General features: G+C 34.7%; 1 protein-coding gene across 3 annotated transcripts; it reads left to right on the top strand.

Moving 5' to 3' along the window:
- Positions 1-1,565: 1,565 nt before the first annotated feature.
- On the top strand, positions 1,566-12,337 carry LOC113850275 (ataxin-3 homolog). Of its 3 annotated transcripts, none has more exons than XM_027480744.1 (3): positions 1,566-2,022; positions 7,582-8,143; positions 8,306-12,337. In XM_027480744.1, exons 1-3 carry the CDS (start codon positions 1,786-1,788, stop codon positions 8,467-8,469), a joined length of 963 nt encoding a protein of 320 aa, XP_027336545.1. In that variant the 5' UTR covers positions 1,566-1,785; the 3' UTR covers positions 8,470-12,337. The 3 variants fall into 3 exon arrangements, with proteins under 3 accessions (XP_027336545.1, XP_027336544.1, XP_027336543.1); XM_027480743.1 differs by having other exon boundaries at positions 7,582-8,272; positions 8,372-12,337; XM_027480742.1 differs by having other exon boundaries at positions 7,582-12,337.
- Positions 12,338-17,345: the final 5,008 nt, after the last annotated feature.

The following is a 17,345-nucleotide window of genomic DNA, read 5'->3' as shown; positions in this document are numbered from 1 at the left end:
TTTAAATGTGTAGTAATTTAGTGCTGATGATTTAAATTTAAATTGTAATTACTATTGCTTGCTCAAATTTGTAAATCTTTTATCGTAAAATAATTTATTCGAAAATTTCATTATATTGCGTTAAATAATTATGACTAAGATAGATTTTAAAATAATTCATAGTTTGGATTTGAAAATATAGAGTGAAATGAGAATTAACAAGTGTATTAACATGATTAAAAAGTAATATAAGAAAGTTAATTTTACGGAAAAAATTCAAATAATAAAAAAATTCACATTAAATTATAACTTTTATTTTATGTAATTAAATAAAAAAACAATCTGATAATGGTTAATTGCTTTAGAAATAAGTTGACAAAATTAATACTTTACTCTTCTAACTTTATTTTTTATTTTAATTTGGTTCTCTATTTTTTCATTTAATCTTTTATTTTTTTCTTTAGTTTTAATTTGAACTTATTTGTTAATTGTGGAACTCTTTCATTAATATAATTGATAAATTAGACCAAATCAAAATCAAATAAATAAATAAAAGTCCAAAACAAAATAAAAAAAGTATTTTTTTGAAATAAATTGCATACATTCATACAAATTTTACATATAATATAAAATATTTATATTTTAAATTTGATACTTTGGCTAAAATCTTATCCAATTAGTATAACTCTCTGAAATTTCAATCTAAAGGTTAATTTATAATTATAGTTAGGAGAACATGATGTCAAAAATATATAAAAATATATAAATAAGGCTTTATTTAAAAAAATATATTTATATATTTTTTAATTTGATTTCTAATTTTTTTATTTTTTATAATATAATATATACGAGATGAGTTGTTAACATTATATCTTTATATTTAAAAATTAAATTTTAAGTTATAAAATTATAATTTTTAAAATTAAAATTTAAAAACATAAAATAGATAAAGTAAGTTGAACATACTACATAAGTAAGTAATTTTCTTTAAATATTAGCTAAAATTTATTTAAAAATATTAAAATTATATAAATCTTACTCTTAATTTAATATTTTTAATTAATAATTATTAAAAAGAATATATTAAACAATATATATTCATAACATTTCTTATAAATTAGTAACAGAAAAATCATGTTAGAACACTTTTTTTGAGAAACTTATTTAAAATAATTTAAAATAACAAATCAAATAAAAAATAAATAAATTTAAATCTTAAAGATGGATTTAACAGTTAATAATAATATTTTTATTAAAAAATAAAATGTTTATATTTTTATATTTTATTTATAATAAAAATTTGTTATATTTAGGTGTTTAATCCTAATTTGAGGTTAACAAAATTAATAAAACTACAATTTTTTAAAATAAAAACATATTTAAGAAAAAAAAAGAGACTAAAATTGAAATTTTCGGTCTACGAGGACTACGAAATTGGGCCTTCGAATCTAAAACCTAATCTTAATCGCCCTTTTCGGGAGAGAGCAACGTTCCCGAATATGACACGTGGCAGAGGGACAGGAGGACACTTACGACACCGTATCATTATTACATCCAACGAAACACTGCAACAACAATGAAGACAACACCCAACATTTTTACTTTATTTTCGTCATCATTTCATTTTTTCATTTATTTATCCGTTGCGCTACGAGCCCGATTCTTTCCCCTTCTCACTTTCTATCTTCCCTCACACACAACCCAAACGAGCAAGAATATAAGAAACGTAAATTGCAATTAGGGTTTATAGTTCATTGTTCTTGTTCTTGTTCTTGTTCTTGTTCGTGGATTGAAATTGCGAGTTATATGATGATGGAAGGAGCGAGCAATGGAGGGATGCTGTACCACGAGGTACAAGAGTCGAAGCTATGCGCGGTGCATTGCGTGAACACGGTGTTGCAGGGTCCTTTCTTCTCCGAGTTCGATTTGGCCGCTCTTGCCTCCGATCTCGATTGCAAGGAGCGTCAGGTGATGCTACCTGCACTCTCCTCTGGTGATTTCGAGTCCCACAATGTCTCGCTCGACGGCGATTTCAGCATCCAGGTTCCAATTAGGGCTTTTCTTTCCCCAATTTCTCTTTCTTCTTTTGTGCCACCAGTTATATATTTATATCCATGAGAATGTGCTCCTGTTGCTTGGATATTTTGGATTTCAATTGAATAGAAACTGTTCCTGAAGCTTTTTTCTTTTATTTGTTTTCTTTTTATTATTTAAGAATATTTGTTTTGATGCTCTTGTGGTGCTAGTACTTCAATACAAAGTTATCTGACACTGGCCTTTGTGTGAAAATGTTTGGATTTGGGTGGAGTTGACTTGCAATAGTGCAATGCCATATGTATATAAATGATTGTTATGTTCTTTATATTTTGGAATAGAAGAATGGAGCTTTGTGAATAGTTGCATATATAGGGATATCTTAAGCATAGAATGACCTTGTGATGTGTGTTGCAACTCGCAAGTGTGGTTTGGCTGATTCAATTTGTGCTATGTACTTATCTTACGAGCTGGTTGTCTATTTGAGGAAGTTCTTTGCATTTTGTTAGAGAATGTAATCAGTTAGTTGGTTAGTTCTTCTAATCATTCTATTGGTTACATATACTCAGTTAGTTAGCTATTAGTTTTAGTTTTGTTACTGTTACTATTAAAAAAAAAAACACTAAAACTTATAGTTAACTAACTATAGTATATGTGACAAACTAGAATGGTTGGAAGAACTAACTGATTACATTCTGTAACTCATTTACAAGTGTGAATGGGCGTGGAGGGCAGGACATAATGTATGTTTTGAACTTTCAATTGTTTGATTGAACAAATCTCCTTACTTTAATAATTACTGTTTGCACATTGTGGGAACTGGGAGAGCCCACTACATTCTCCCAAATTCAGATTCATGATCCATCAGTGCTCAAGCACCCCTTACACACACAGAGATGCACACACCCCTGTGATAACATAAGACAATGCATGTCTCTGGAGCAAATTGAATGAGAAATAGGATGTACTGAAGTTTTTCTCATGGAATTGTAATCCCATTTGGGTCCTGCTGTTGATGCATTTCAGACTGTCTGGCCACAGTTTCCTGTTTGGATGGCATCCCAGCTTACAAACAATTTGTTTTACTTGAACACCTTCGGCTCTAGTGTATCACTCTATAATTAGTATAGTAATTTTGTATGATTTTGACAAATTTTGTGCTGGTATCTTAATGCTGTTTTGCCTGTGCACTTTGTTTTGATAAAGACATTTAGGTTCTGTTTGTATGATGGGATTGGAATTATATTTCAGAATTTAAATTCCAATACCAATTCTATTGGGATTGTAATTCGTTTAGAATCATACATATTATGTTTAGTTTGTGCAAAATATTTGAGCGTAGATTACAATTCTAAATTCAATTTCAATTTTATTCAGGTATTGGAATGCTTATTGAACGAATGGGAAAGAATCTATACAATTTTAAGACAGAAAAAATAGGAATGATTCAATTTGAATAATATGGAGTTTATATGAATGAATAAGAATGAAATACTATAGAACAAGATGATACAAATAGTTTCAATAGTTATGATATTGTCAAAATTACAATTATTAAATGAATAGGAGTTTATGATTATAATTATACCCTCAATTTTTATACTTAATCAAATGTGAATGAAATTAAAATTGTTATAGAACTAGTAGGAATGATTAAAAATAGAGAGATCAAGGTGTGAGTTTTTTGTCAACAAAGATGAAGAAATGATTCATAACATAGGAAATTCATTAATTGTTAAAGCTTTTGAATGTCTTTGAAGGAATAGGAGAGACATGTATCTGTGGGGGGGGGGGGTTGAGCATGATTTTAATTCCTAGATCATAGGCAGTTTTCAGAGTGTTGGAGAAGAATTGAAAAGGACTTGGACTAGTTATTTTGCAATTCTATGGATTAGTTATATGGAATTATGATTCTAGTTCTAAAAACAATTACAAACATAGAAGTGAGAACCCCAATTCCACTTTAAAGCTGCAATTCTGTGCTCGATGCCAGTTGTCAAACAAGTTCATAGATGTCTTTGGAATTAACTTCTGTCAAGTAAGTTGAATAAGGGTGTATGCTAGATTGATTAAAACTGCAGAGCATGGTCTATATTTTTTATTATTTGGAATTTTGATAGTTGTAATGCAGTTGGATATCGGTTGTTTTGTAATATTTTACAATAAAGTATATGCATTGTTATTTTAGTAAGAAGCAAGATGATTATGCGTTGAAAGTTAAAATTGGAAATGATGTAATATTGCATGTTTCCAAGTTTAAGCATTACAAAATGATGAAGAAGTTAATGGAGATATTGTTGATTAAAGTGAAGAAAGACCTCATAAGTATTTGTGATCATAAAGTACTTATTAAGCTTAAAGAAAAATTTTATTGTACTATTTATGATCAACTTTCCTATATGGTAGTTAATGTTGCACTTTATAGGAATAACACGAAAAACAATAAAGTTGGAAGAATGAGAATATTAAGATGGATGAATGGTTACATGAGATACAATAACATAAAAAATTATTGTAAACAAGATAATATTGGAATAACACATGTTGAGAGAAAGATGACAGAAAATGGATTAAGATAGTTTGGACATGCATAAAAGGTCATTGGAGGCATTAGTGTGACATGATTTGTAGTCTAGCAAAAAGGAGTAAAGGGAAACCCAAAAGAATTTTAGAAGAAATTAATAAAAGAAATCTTGTGGTAAATGGCATCTTAGAAAATTTGATTTTTAACAGAGTTCAACTGTGTCGTGTGATCCATGTAATTATCCTTACCTAGTGAGATGAGATTGGATTGTCGTATTTTACAACATAATTCATTCTTGTAATTATAATTGGTTTAAGTTTGTTGTATTAGATGATGAAAATGTGTCAAACTAGTTAAACTTTCTTGAATCCTTGCCAATTTTGAAATTAAGGAAAGGGGTTACAGATATTTGTTGGAAATAATAGCTTTATATATATATATATAGTTTACTTGTAACATGTTTTAACATTTTATACTTACGGACATAGTTGTTAAGAGTGCGCTATAACGGCACTATGGCGCAGCGTGGTGCAGCTTTTGGCTGCCACTACCGCTACGTCGCGGGGTGTTTGTCACGTTGCGGTGATTGCGGGGGTTTGCGGCCGGAAAAGGGAGAAGTCCGTGTGTGCGATTGCACGAAATTGGGAAAGCAAGAAACCCTATTTTGATTTTTGCTAAAACGCAGTGTTTTTATTATTTTTATGGGTAGAAAGATCATTTATCCTTTATAAAACATATATATCGATTTTGTCTTCCCCACACTGCCTCTCTGCATGAAAAGTCAGGGCCTCAACATAGCGGTTTCTTCCCTTCTTCATCGGCTCACCCATTCCATTTCATGGGAGAAATTGGTTCTTCCAGCATGTCCTCTGTTTCTGTTAACCGGAAAAGTCAGCTTTTCCTGGCATCTCCTCTGTTTTTTAGTTCAATGATCATTCTTGCTTCAAGCACTAATTTTTTTGGTGAATGAAATAAAGCTCTATTTTTCTGCTGTTTTTTCTTATATGTATATATATATATATATATATATACATATTATAAACTTTTAAATAGGGATCACTATATGCTATTCCGCTATAGCATTTTAGGGGCTAGCAACAACTATGCTTACGAACTCATTTGATGGACATGATAGGATAATATGATGACCTCTTATTTTATTTTACATTGGATGAATATTAAAATAATAAACTAGATATATTATGTTATCCAATCTTCTGTGTTACTAACTCAGGCTCTCAACAGATATCTTTTTCTTAAAAGAATTATTACAATTCGTAATTATTTAATACTTGTACAATTAAAAACCTTAAACTATCATTCTGGTTATAATCAATTTTGGGCCCAAGTACGCTATTGAATTAATTGGACTTGTTAAATAAATTCAAATCATCTTGGCCATTACGTGGTTTGTCCTCATTCAAACATATCACCGTTCGACCCATACAATTTTTTTATTTTTAAAAAGGCAGAAGCATGCACTGTAGTGATTCTTTTCTTTTGGTTCGTGTAAGGCTTTCTGTGTTATTCAGTTTTGGGCCTCTATTGGTCTTTTGTTTAAGTTAGACGCTGGGCATGTTTGAAAATAAGTTGAGAATCATGTCAATCTGAATCTAACGCAAAAGTTACAATTAGTAGCATTGAAGTAAACATAGATTCATAGTTATTTAAATGTGAATCCAAACACATTATTTCTTTTTGGCTTTTGGATGACATGCTGTTTTTGAACCAAAAAAGAAAAAAAGAAAATGACAACTATGCCCTTTGTCTTCAAGCTTCTCCTTCTACACTGTAACTCTTTGTCTCTTCATCCAATGTCCGTTCAGTTCCAAGTTTCCAATCTGATGGACAGATTTTGAAACTTTCCTTCCAGCCTGAGTAAAAAATTTCCAAAAAGAAACCCTAAAATCATGTTTTCCAGGAGTGGGTCCCCGTGTGACCCAGGCTTGCAAGAATCAAACGATTCATTCCAGATTCACGCGTGGAATTCAGATGTGATTCAAGTGATTCTAAAAGCAGTTTGAAGTCAAAATCGACACACCTTGTGATTTGTATCAATGGCTTAAATTGGGATATGAATTGTACAAATTTTTGCGATACTAATAATCATGCTTTTATTTGTTACTGTAAAGATAGAATTTTTTACTGTAAGTTTACCTCATGAATAAATATTATTCTTGAAGTTTTTGCAAATAAATGATTCATTTAATGACTGATTTAAGCATGACAATATATGAAAGAATCCAAAATCTTTATTTTTCTTAGCTATTTTTGGGACAAGGCTAGGTAAAGTTATTTAGCTGCTTGTGGTGGTGTTCTCCAATAAAAATATGGCATAGATATTATTTTTTAAACCTCATCTATGAAAATATTAAAAGGAAGGATGAGTTAGCTGAAAAATAATACATGTTATGATTTTATCAGAAACCAGCACCAGAAAGCAATTAAAAGAAGTTTATCAAAGTTTTGTCTATTTTTTTGGGTCCAGATGATAACGGGATATGGTCCACTTTGGGATAGGTCATTAGATGCTAATAGTGGGGGGCCTCATGGGGAGGGAGAGGGGATGGGAAAGGGGTACTGTGGAGTAGATTGGGGATTTGAACCCTACACTCACGTTCTCCTTGTATGTCTTACTCAACCAAGTGATCTGTCTCAAATGTCATCTAACTTTTTATTTAATTTATCAGTTTACTAGATAAATAATGTAGCTATTTTTTTAAAGAACATCATAACATTTGATAATTTTTTAAAGTTCTATTGTTTTAGTTGGTTTATTACGTATGTGTTATTCAGTCTTTTAATTTCATTGATCTTTGCAACTCACATTCCAAGCTCTGCAACTGTTTTGTATATTTTCATCTATCACAACTATATTTTGGCATGTTGTTTGGCCTTTGGTACCTTGTATGAATTGGATTTGGGAAAAACATATTTGTTTAATAAAATGTTGCATATCAAATATTTATTTTGGGCAGACAATTTAAGATCTGGATCCTTTGCAATTTTATGTTTTACTTAATTGTTCAAAGGCTTTCCTGTAGGTTTTACAAAAGGCTCTGGAAGTGTGGGACCTACAAGTTATTCCCCTTGACTCTCCAGTTGCTGAGCCTGCCCAGATTGATCCTGAGCTGGAAAATGCTTTCATTTGTCATTTGCAAGACCATTGGTTTTGCATTCGTAAAGTGAATGGGGAGTGGTATAACTTTGACAGTCTCTATGCTGCCCCACAGCACCTTTCCAAGTTTTATCTCTCAGCTTATCTCGACTCTTTGAAAGGATTTGGGTGGAGCATTTTCTTGGTCAGAGGAAATTTTCCAAGAGAGTTCCCCATATCCTCATCTGAAGCTTCTAATGGTTTTGGGCAGTGGCTTTCACCTGAAGATGCTGAGAGAATAATTAAGTCTTGCAACTCAGTACAGGCTCCTCAACAGAGAATTAATGAGAGCCAACAACATTACGATCAGTTTCTTTCACATGGGGAAGCTGATATGTTTTCAAACATGGAAGATGAGGATCTAAGGGCTGCAATAGCAGCTAGTCTGATGGATTCGTGCCCAGCTGTTACCAATGCTGATGCCAGTACTCCTCAAAATGATGATCAATGTAGTAAACAAGTGGCAACCACTGAAGCTACCCCTCTAAATGATCAACACAACAAAAAAATGGAATCCATTGAAGCTAGTCTACCTCTCAACGATCAACGCAACAAACATGTGGCTGCTACTGAAGTTGGTTCTCCTCTTAATGATCAACACAACAAAATAGTGAAATCCATTGAAGCTAGTCTACCTCTCAACGATCAATGCAACAAACATGTGGCAGCTACTGAAGCTGTTTCTATTCTTAATGATAAAAACAGGCAAGAAGTGGCATCCACAGTAAGTGGGAACCCTCAAGATGAAAACCAGAATAAAGAAAAAACTGTCTGAAAGTGTGCACTCATTTGCTCCTGATTTGTTTTTGCAATTGAGGACAATAATCTTTACCAGTTTAGGTGGTGGAAACATACGTCAATGGCTTAAAATCATGGTGCTGTGCAGAATACACACTCAAATCGATTGCATTATGTAAACTGTAAGGAAAACCCTTCAGCATTTCCGTCCGATTATTATGGTTACCAAGTTTTGACAATGTTCTATAAAACCCTTTGGCACTTCTATCTGATTGTGATTGCTACCAAGTTTTGACGATGCTGCGTGCTAGAATACCACTAAAAAAAAGTTGTTTTGGCCGAAAATACCGTTGCGATGACAAGTCAATTTTATAGTTAAGGTATATGTTAATTACCGGATTATAAGATTTATTGTTTTTCAGATATTAGGTGAGAAGAAATACCTAATATTGTTTTTAATATATACTTTAATTTCCCCATCAAACTAAGGACCACAGGGAAAATCATCTCTTTTTACGTGGATCATATATACATGTATATTAGATTATTAAAGTTAACGATGATGATATAATAGCTTCATACAATTCGTGATATGAACAGCACAACGGAAATGAGAAAAAAAATATAACAACTCCTAATAAAGAAACTCAGGTTTTCTCTACCTAATATGAAAGCTAGATACCGAACAATCCCACCTCACCTATAGCACATACAATAGGCAATAACAGAAAAGATCTTCCCACCCCCCCCCCCCCCCCCTCTCTCTCCTTTGACAAACTCCATTTCTACTTATGCCAACCTTGACCCTTTCCCTAATAATCCACTCATCTTCTTATATGGCTTCTTCAATTGTCTTCCCCTTCTAACAAGTAGCTTCTGATTAATTTTCTCTCCCCTTTTCATTATACTCCTCAAAGTTAACACAGATTCAGATTCTATTATGTCAGCACTGTCATTGTCCAAACTAGTAGGAAACTCTAACTCAGCTTGGTAGTTCTTTTGTGCCTTCTTTAATAAAGACACATAAAAGACCAGATGAACCTTGGAAAAAAGAGGCAACTTCAAGCGGTAAGTAGACCTGTCAAAAAGGGTTAAGGCTCCAGGGCCAGCCCTACCCAACTTTAAAATAACCCATCTAGTCCTAAATATTATATTGATTAAAAATAATAATTTGACTCTAAGTTATTTAGCCTATAATGTATGGGTTAGGGTAGGGTTATCCATAGGTTAGTCCTGACCCATGAATTTTATCCAAAATCTCAAATTTTACCTGAATTTTAGCAACCATAACTCTATACTGGCTCTCCAAGCTTCGTGTTCATTCTGCTTCTCTTCCACTATTTTGTTTCGCTTCCACCGGCCGCTTCTATAAAAAGGTATGTCATGACTCAACAATTTATTCTACATTTATGCATTTGTGTTGTGGGGCACATGTGTCTCAGAAACGGTGGTGTTAGTGTTGGTTGTGAGTTTGGAAGTGAAGGGTTTGGTGGGGAAGTAACTGTAGAGGTTGATGGATTTGATGAGTCTTTGAAGCAGAGAAGGAGATCTATCAAGTTGGGAGTGTTCATGTTTATGGGTTTGAGTTTGAAATTGTGGGGCATTGTGAAAATGGAGGTTTTAAAGTTGATGTTTTCTCATATACGTGTTTTATTGAAGCATATTATTGTGAGAAAGATTTCCGCAAAGTGGACCAAGTTTTGGAGGAGATGAGGGGAAATGGGTGCACCCCTAATGCTGTGACTTATACCATTGTGATGCTTCCTTTGGGGAAGGCACGCCAATTGAGTGAAGATTTGGAGGTTTATGATAAAATGAAGGGTGATGGCTGTGTTCCTAACACTCCATTTTATAGCTCATTGATATTTATTCTTGGCAGTACTGGCTAGTTGAAGGATGCAAAGTGTTTGAGGATATGCCCAAGCAAGGGGTGGTGCGTAATGTGTTGACATACACTACTATGATTAATATTGCTTGTACATACTCACGAAAAGAGACTGCTCTTACGTTGCTTAAGGAAATGGAAGATGGATCATGCAAGCCTAATGTTGAGACGTATCATCCTTTGCTCAAGATGTGCTACAAGAAGAAGAGAATGGAGTTGATCAAATTTTTGTTGGATCACATGCTCAAAAATGATGTCACCCTTGATTTGGAAACTTATTCTTTCTTGGTACATGGTACGTGTAGAAGTGGAAAACTTGGGCATGCTTGCTCATTACATTTAGACTGACTTTCTTTTGTTATAAATGATTTTATGTAAATTTAAATTGTTTATAGAAATTATGTTACTGCACTGATGTTTAATTGCTTACAAAATATTTGGTTGTATCTTGCATGTTTAATTGTTAACAGAAATTCTCAAGATTGCTACTTAAGAGAGTGTAGCTATTGTTTTGATATGATTGATAGTTAGGAATGAAATTAAAATTAAGTTAGAAATTTGTAATTGCTGGAACTTTTTGGCCTTTGAAACTCTAACCCTAACCCTAGCCTTGTGAACTTTTTGGCCTATAGGACTTTTGATTTATTGGGCTTTTTAGCCCACAGGGCTTTTTGGCCCTAACCCATATGGACTAGGGTTAAGGCTGGGCCAATTAGGCTTTTGGACATCTCTAGCGGTAAGCTACTTCACCTATCCTTTCTAGTACTTCAAAAGGATCATAGTACCTTGCACCCAACTTTGGACTAATTTTGGCACCCACCGAATATTGCCTATGCTGCTTCAGCTTGAGGAACACCAAGTCGCCCACCTAAAAAATCTTCTCATTTCCATGCTTATCAGCTTATGTCTTCATCCTCTCTTGAGCCCTCTCTAAATGATTCTTCAATTGCTTCAATGCCTCATCACGATCTTGCAAATCCCTTTGCACGACTCGCACTTTTACTTCTCCTTGGACACTCTTCACAAGCATTGGAGGCTTGCGGCAATAAACAACCTCAAAAGGAGTGGTCGGAGTGGATTCATAGTAAGTAGTATTGAACCAATATTCAGCTCAAGAAAGCCACATTGCCTATTCCTTAGGTTGATCTGTGATGAAACACCTCAAATAGGTTTCTAAGCAGCTGTTAGTGACTTCGGTTTGACCATCCATTTGAGGATGGTAAGCCATACTCATCTTTAGGAAAGTCCCCTGCATCCTAAAGAACTCTTTCCAAAATACACTCTTGAACAAAGGATCCCGGTCACTAATAACAAAATTTGAGACGCCATGTAATCTTACCACTTCCTTCACAAACAATTTAGCTACTGCCCAAGCGGTGTAAGAGTGTTTTAATGGGATGAAATAGCTGTACTCGGACAACCTATCCACCACCACCAAGATCGCCTTAAAGCCCTTTGATCTTGGTAACCCTGGTGATGAAATCAATGGTAATGTCTTCCCATATTTTCTCTCGAATTGGAAGAGGTTGTAGTAAACCTCAAGGAGCAGTGATCATATACTTTGACGTTGACAAACGTCATAGGCTTGCACAAATTTCATAGTGTCTCTTTTCATTCCCTTCTAGAATAAATTAGTGGCCAATCGCCTATGAGTGCGGTAGAATCTAGAATGTCCTTTTTGAGGAGTTGTATGAAATTCTTCTATTAATTTAGCAATCCAATCAGACTTCTCAAAAACAACCAACCCACCCTTGTAGAATAGGATCCCTTGCTTGTAAGAAAATCCTGGATATTCTCCTTGTCCTTGCTTTAGATCTACGATAAGTTTCTACCACTTGTCATGCTCATGATGTAACGTCCTTATTTCAAATTCAGTACATATAAATAATTTTTCATTTCAATTCAATTTCAATATGAAATTTGGATACCATAAAATTTTCTCGAAAGTAATTACTACAATTTAATCAAATATTTCCATTTAAATCAATAGAATAGTGAAATAGCATAAAACTTCCGAAATTACCATAATCAAAAGTAAAAAAAAAAGGCTATACATAAACTTCACAATACAGTATATTAATTTACAAATTGTATGTTTGAGTATTTAAAGATCAAAATAATAATTACAACACCAAGCACTACAAAAAGGATCCCAGAGCAATCTCATTTATACTCATCTCCAGCATTCCAACTCTCTATCTCGGCTAGGTCCTTGGAGTCTAGGTGGTCATAAGATCCTAGATACCCATCACCAGAGTTAGCTCTGACCTCTGTCCCCGTGACGCGCTCAAAGGTCCAACGGGTAGGTCTTCCTAGAGAGTTGTGATCATGGTAGGTGTATAAGTAAGTAAGCGTTGTTGGGGTTCTAACTGTACCCCTATACATATATATACACATAAGATTTGGTGTATCCTACTCTTAGGAAAGTCGAATGGAATACTACAAGCAAAATCCATCTCTATCATGACATAAACCCTAGGGTCATTCTCTATCAATACAACAAATTTAAAATGATTTACACGTTGGTATTCATTAAATACGTAATTTAATCTCAAGTCTACAGAATTATCTACCAGCTTAACTCTTCCCTGCAAATTCGTCATCCTGGTTCCCTGAAATTATCAGTAAGGATGAGTACTTATCTTATCATTTAAAATATAATATTACTTTAAAGACTAACATAAGAGCACAATCATGGTCATAGAATACAAGGAATCATAATAACATAAATCTCAAAGCAATATATTAGACATACACATATTCATAATTATTATGTTGCTCTCTTTCGGATATGCACATTCAGTGCACTGTGATCACAATTATACGATGCCTCAAGCAGTTCTTGAGGTCTTACACAACTAGGTAAATAGTCACCAGTTAGTCCATGCATACGGATACAACGTATATAATAACGAGCCCCTTAGCAAAGGTATAGTCAAGAGTCTAGTCAGGAAACAAGTGTGAGGCCATATGACACATTCGCTCTCAGAAAGAATGTGTACACATGCGCGAATGTCGCTCACCACCTTACATTTTTCCCAGATTTCCTATCGTCTCCGGACTCTATACCCTAGTGTATCTCTGTAACTATTCACACTAGAAAGATTCAACTTCTTACACTTATCTCATACCCCCTTTCGTACTAAACTCATTATTCAGGTAAGAGATCGTGCTTAGTAAAGCACTTTCGAACTAAATTCTAAACAAACGAACAACTCTAACATATCATTAACACCCAAAATCAGCCAAACATATTTTTCATAATAATTCAATATCAATCAATCATAAGAATCATACTAAAACACATACATAAAGTACTCTCATGGTTACAAAATAATTATTATGCTTAAAATAACAAAATAAAGCCTTTCTTACCTTGAGACGAAGTTTTGAAAGAGATTTTGTGAGGGTTTTAGGTGAAAGGACCAAAATCTTCCTAGATATCACAAAAGAGAACATTTTGAAAAAGGAGAAACTTAGAAAACACCCAAAAAGAGAAAACAAAGCTCCAAGAACTTACTTGGAGTTGATTGATGAAGTTCCCAAGCTTGGATTTGAAAGAAAGTTGAGGTTTCAGAGAGATTTTCTGAGAAAAGAGGGTTAGGGGTTGAGAGAACAAGGAAAAGCTCGAAACTTGGATTATAATCCAAGTTTTCTAACTTGGAAACCCTTAAATACCCCTAGACTCGCGACATTCTCGCTACAGCGAGCCCTTCTCTCGATGTAGCGAAAAAATCAGACAAAATTGCACTTTGCTGTCTGTCATTCTAGTTACAGCGAGAGCTCCTCGCTACAGTGAGAGCATCCTCGCTACAGTGAGAGAATTCTAGCTACAGTGAGAGAACATCAGAATGCCTGATTTCTGGACACTCTTTCTCGCCACAACGAGATATCCTGCAACCTACATCATTTAAACTCTCTAAAATTCAAATAACTTCACAAATATAACCAACATTCAATGCTATAATAATAAATATAAAAGCGAGGATGTTACACATGAACTTCAATTATGATTGCTTGGCAATCTAACCAAACAAGCATGTAAACCATATAATTGAATTCCACCTTTCCCATGCTTCTTGATAATGCATTAGCCTCTTTGTTCTCTAGTCCCAACTTGTAAACAATCTCAAAGTTGTATCCCAACAACTTTGGCTACCCAATTTTGTTGGCTTCGAGTGATAATTCTTTGTTGTAAAAGTTACCTTAGACTTTTCTGATTAGAGTATATTGTGAACTTCCTCCCTAGTAAATATGGCTCTACCAATGTTGTATGGCTAAAGCCACCGCCATCAACTCTTTCTCAGGTAGATTTTGTTAAATTTCTACTTCCCAACGCCTTATTAAATAATGCCATGTGCTTATAGTTTTGCATCAATATAGCTCCAATACCCACTCCGGAAGCATCACACTCCAATTCAAATTCCTTTTCAAAGTTGGGAATGTTAAAACAGGGGTTGTAGTAATCCTCTTTAATTCCTCAAAAGCCATTTGAGCTTTGTCATTCCATCTGAACCCTTCTTCTTTGTTAACTCAGTCAAAGGCCTTGCAATTTTTTTCATAATCTTTAATGAATTTTCTATAATATCCCATGATTCCAAGGAAACCACGCACTCCTTTTATATTGGCTAGGATTGGCCACTCTATCACACTTTTCACCTTATTTGGGTCAACAACCACCCCCTGCTGAGAGATAACATGCCCCAAGTACTCAATACTTTCTTGCCTGAAATTGCATTTTTTTCTTATTGGCATAAAGCAACTGCTTCCTCAACACTTTCAGCACTACTTTCAATCGCTCCATGTATTCTTCCCATCCTTTACTATACACGAGTATGTCTAAAAAAAAACAGGCACTTCTTTCCTTAGAAATTCTCTAAAGACTTTATTCATAAGGGAATGAAATGTTGATGGTGCGTTCATAAGTCCAAAGGGCATAACCAAATATTTATAATGCCCCTCATGTGTCCTAAACACAATTTTTGGAATATCTTCCACCTTCATACGCACCTGATGGTAACCAGACCTTAAGTCAAGCTTAGAGAAATACTTAGCTCCATGTAATTCATCTAGGAGCTTTTCTATCATTGGAATGCGAAACTTGTCAGGGACTGTGGCCTTGTTAAGAGCCCTATAATCAAACATATTTTCCACTAGTTATTTTTCTTCTTGACCAAAATCATGGGACTTGAATACTCACTTTGCCTATGTCTCACATGTTTATTCGCCATTAACTTTTTCACCTGCTTCTCGATCTCATTTTTTTATGATAAGGATAATGATATGGTCTTACATTGATTGGTTCTTGTCCCAGTTTCAAGGTTATTACATGCTCTTTACTCATGCTGGGGGTAATCCTCGTGGTTCTTTGAAGACGTCGTCATAACTCTTTAGGATTCCTTTAAGTACCTATTGTTGCTCTTCACTAAGTCCACTTTCCTTCTGCTTTGATACCTCACTGAAAATGCCATAAGGACGCAAACAGTGGTTCCCCATGAGATATACCTTTCAGAACATGGAGACCTTTTTGGGTTTCAAACTTCATTATCTGCTTGTTCCAATCGATCTTCATCTCTCCTAAAGATATCAACCAAGACATCTCAAAAATTATGTCAATATCCTCCAAATTAAAAAGGACAACATCAATCACGAACTCCCCTACTTTAGTTTCAACCTTAGTCCTATGAACAATTTCGCAAGCTTCTGCCTTATGCTCATCTTCAATTAATATCTTCATTGTCTTAGTGACTTCTCGTTCCTATCCCAAAGTTTTCACCAATTTCCTTGAGAGGAAGTTGTGGGTAGCACCACTATCTACTAAAAGAAGAATAGGAATTCCACTCATTTTTCCACAAAGCTTTGGTGTACTGGGAGATCCCTTTCGCTCTTCCTCCATTCCTCGAATAGTGATGGCGCTGCACTCTCTAAGATGACATAGTCATCTTCTCAGCTATCGTCAATGACATCCTCATCTTCCTTGCATTCAACTTAAATTTCATCATTTGTAAGGATTAATCGCAACTGTTTAATGGGACACTAATGTAATGGTTCGTAAGGTCCTCCATATTTGAAGCATAGACCCTTTTGTCGCATGTCCAATAAATCCTAGTAAGCCAAGTGTTTGGTCCCTCTATCCCATGGCCTAACTTGCTTTTTATCACCATCATCTCCCTTTGTGTTTGGGCCTGGCCCATTTGTTCCCCACCAGATCCAAAGCTCATTAACCTTGCATGACTCGTATTGTTTGAGTGCGTTTTCTAACTCGTTCTTGACCTACTTCTCCCATGCGTGTGCTCACGCACCTGCCATCCTCTGTTTCTACTCGCGAGTTCAATCTCTATGGCCCTCACTGTATTCATCATCCGTCCTTGCCTCATGGGATTGGCCATGTGCAAGCTTCTGAGGCGGACTTGTATGTTATCCTATAACCCATTGGTATAATAAGTGAAGTACTGGCCATCGTGCAATCGGAGAACCTGAATAATCAAGCAGTTGAACCTTTGGATATAATCTTCAATGCTTCCTGTCTAACGTAACGCCGATTATTGCTCAAACATTGTCCCTTCCCCAATTCCTCTATATCTCTCCATTAATTCTCTTTTCAGATCCTCCCACCTTAAGTCTTCATAATCTTGCAACAATGAATTAAAGAAAGGAATCGTGCCATTTTGCATGCAAATATGAGTGAGATTCACCTTCACTGCTTCACTCGTTTCTTGGACGCGAAAGTAGATCTCCGCCCTGGTGATCCATCCAGTAGGATCTTCACCTGTAAAAATAAGGAGTTTAATTTTTTTTACTGATTGATGAAACTCCTCAAGGGCTTCTCCTTCTAACTCTTTCATTCCCAACCCCCAGCTCTTCGGTGTTTTGTTCACTTTCAGAATTTCATGGCCTTTGCCTCTGTTTGACCATTTTCCTTCATCGTTAGGATCAATGCCCTTACCAAGGCTACAAGTTATGAGCTCTATCAGTTTGGACTGATTATCTGTCGCTTCCTTTCGCAGTTTCTATTGCAGATCTCATTC

This window comes from Abrus precatorius, unplaced genomic scaffold (assembly GCF_003935025.1).
Source record: "Abrus precatorius isolate BTA unplaced genomic scaffold, Abrus_2018 Scaffold9, whole genome shotgun sequence".
In the NCBI taxonomy this organism is placed as follows: Eukaryota; Viridiplantae; Streptophyta; class Magnoliopsida; order Fabales; family Fabaceae; genus Abrus; species Abrus precatorius.
This window is presented reverse-complemented; position numbering and strand designations above follow the sequence as displayed.

Coding starts and splice junctions, on each gene's coding strand:
- LOC113850275 (XM_027480742.1), top strand. CDS start 1,786: ATGATGATGGAAGGAGCGAGCAATGGAGGGATGCTGTACCACGAGGTA. Junction 2,023..7,581: donor ACGGCGATTTCAGCATCCAG/GTTCCAATTAGG, acceptor GCTTTCCTGTAG/GTTTTACAAAAGGCTCTGGA.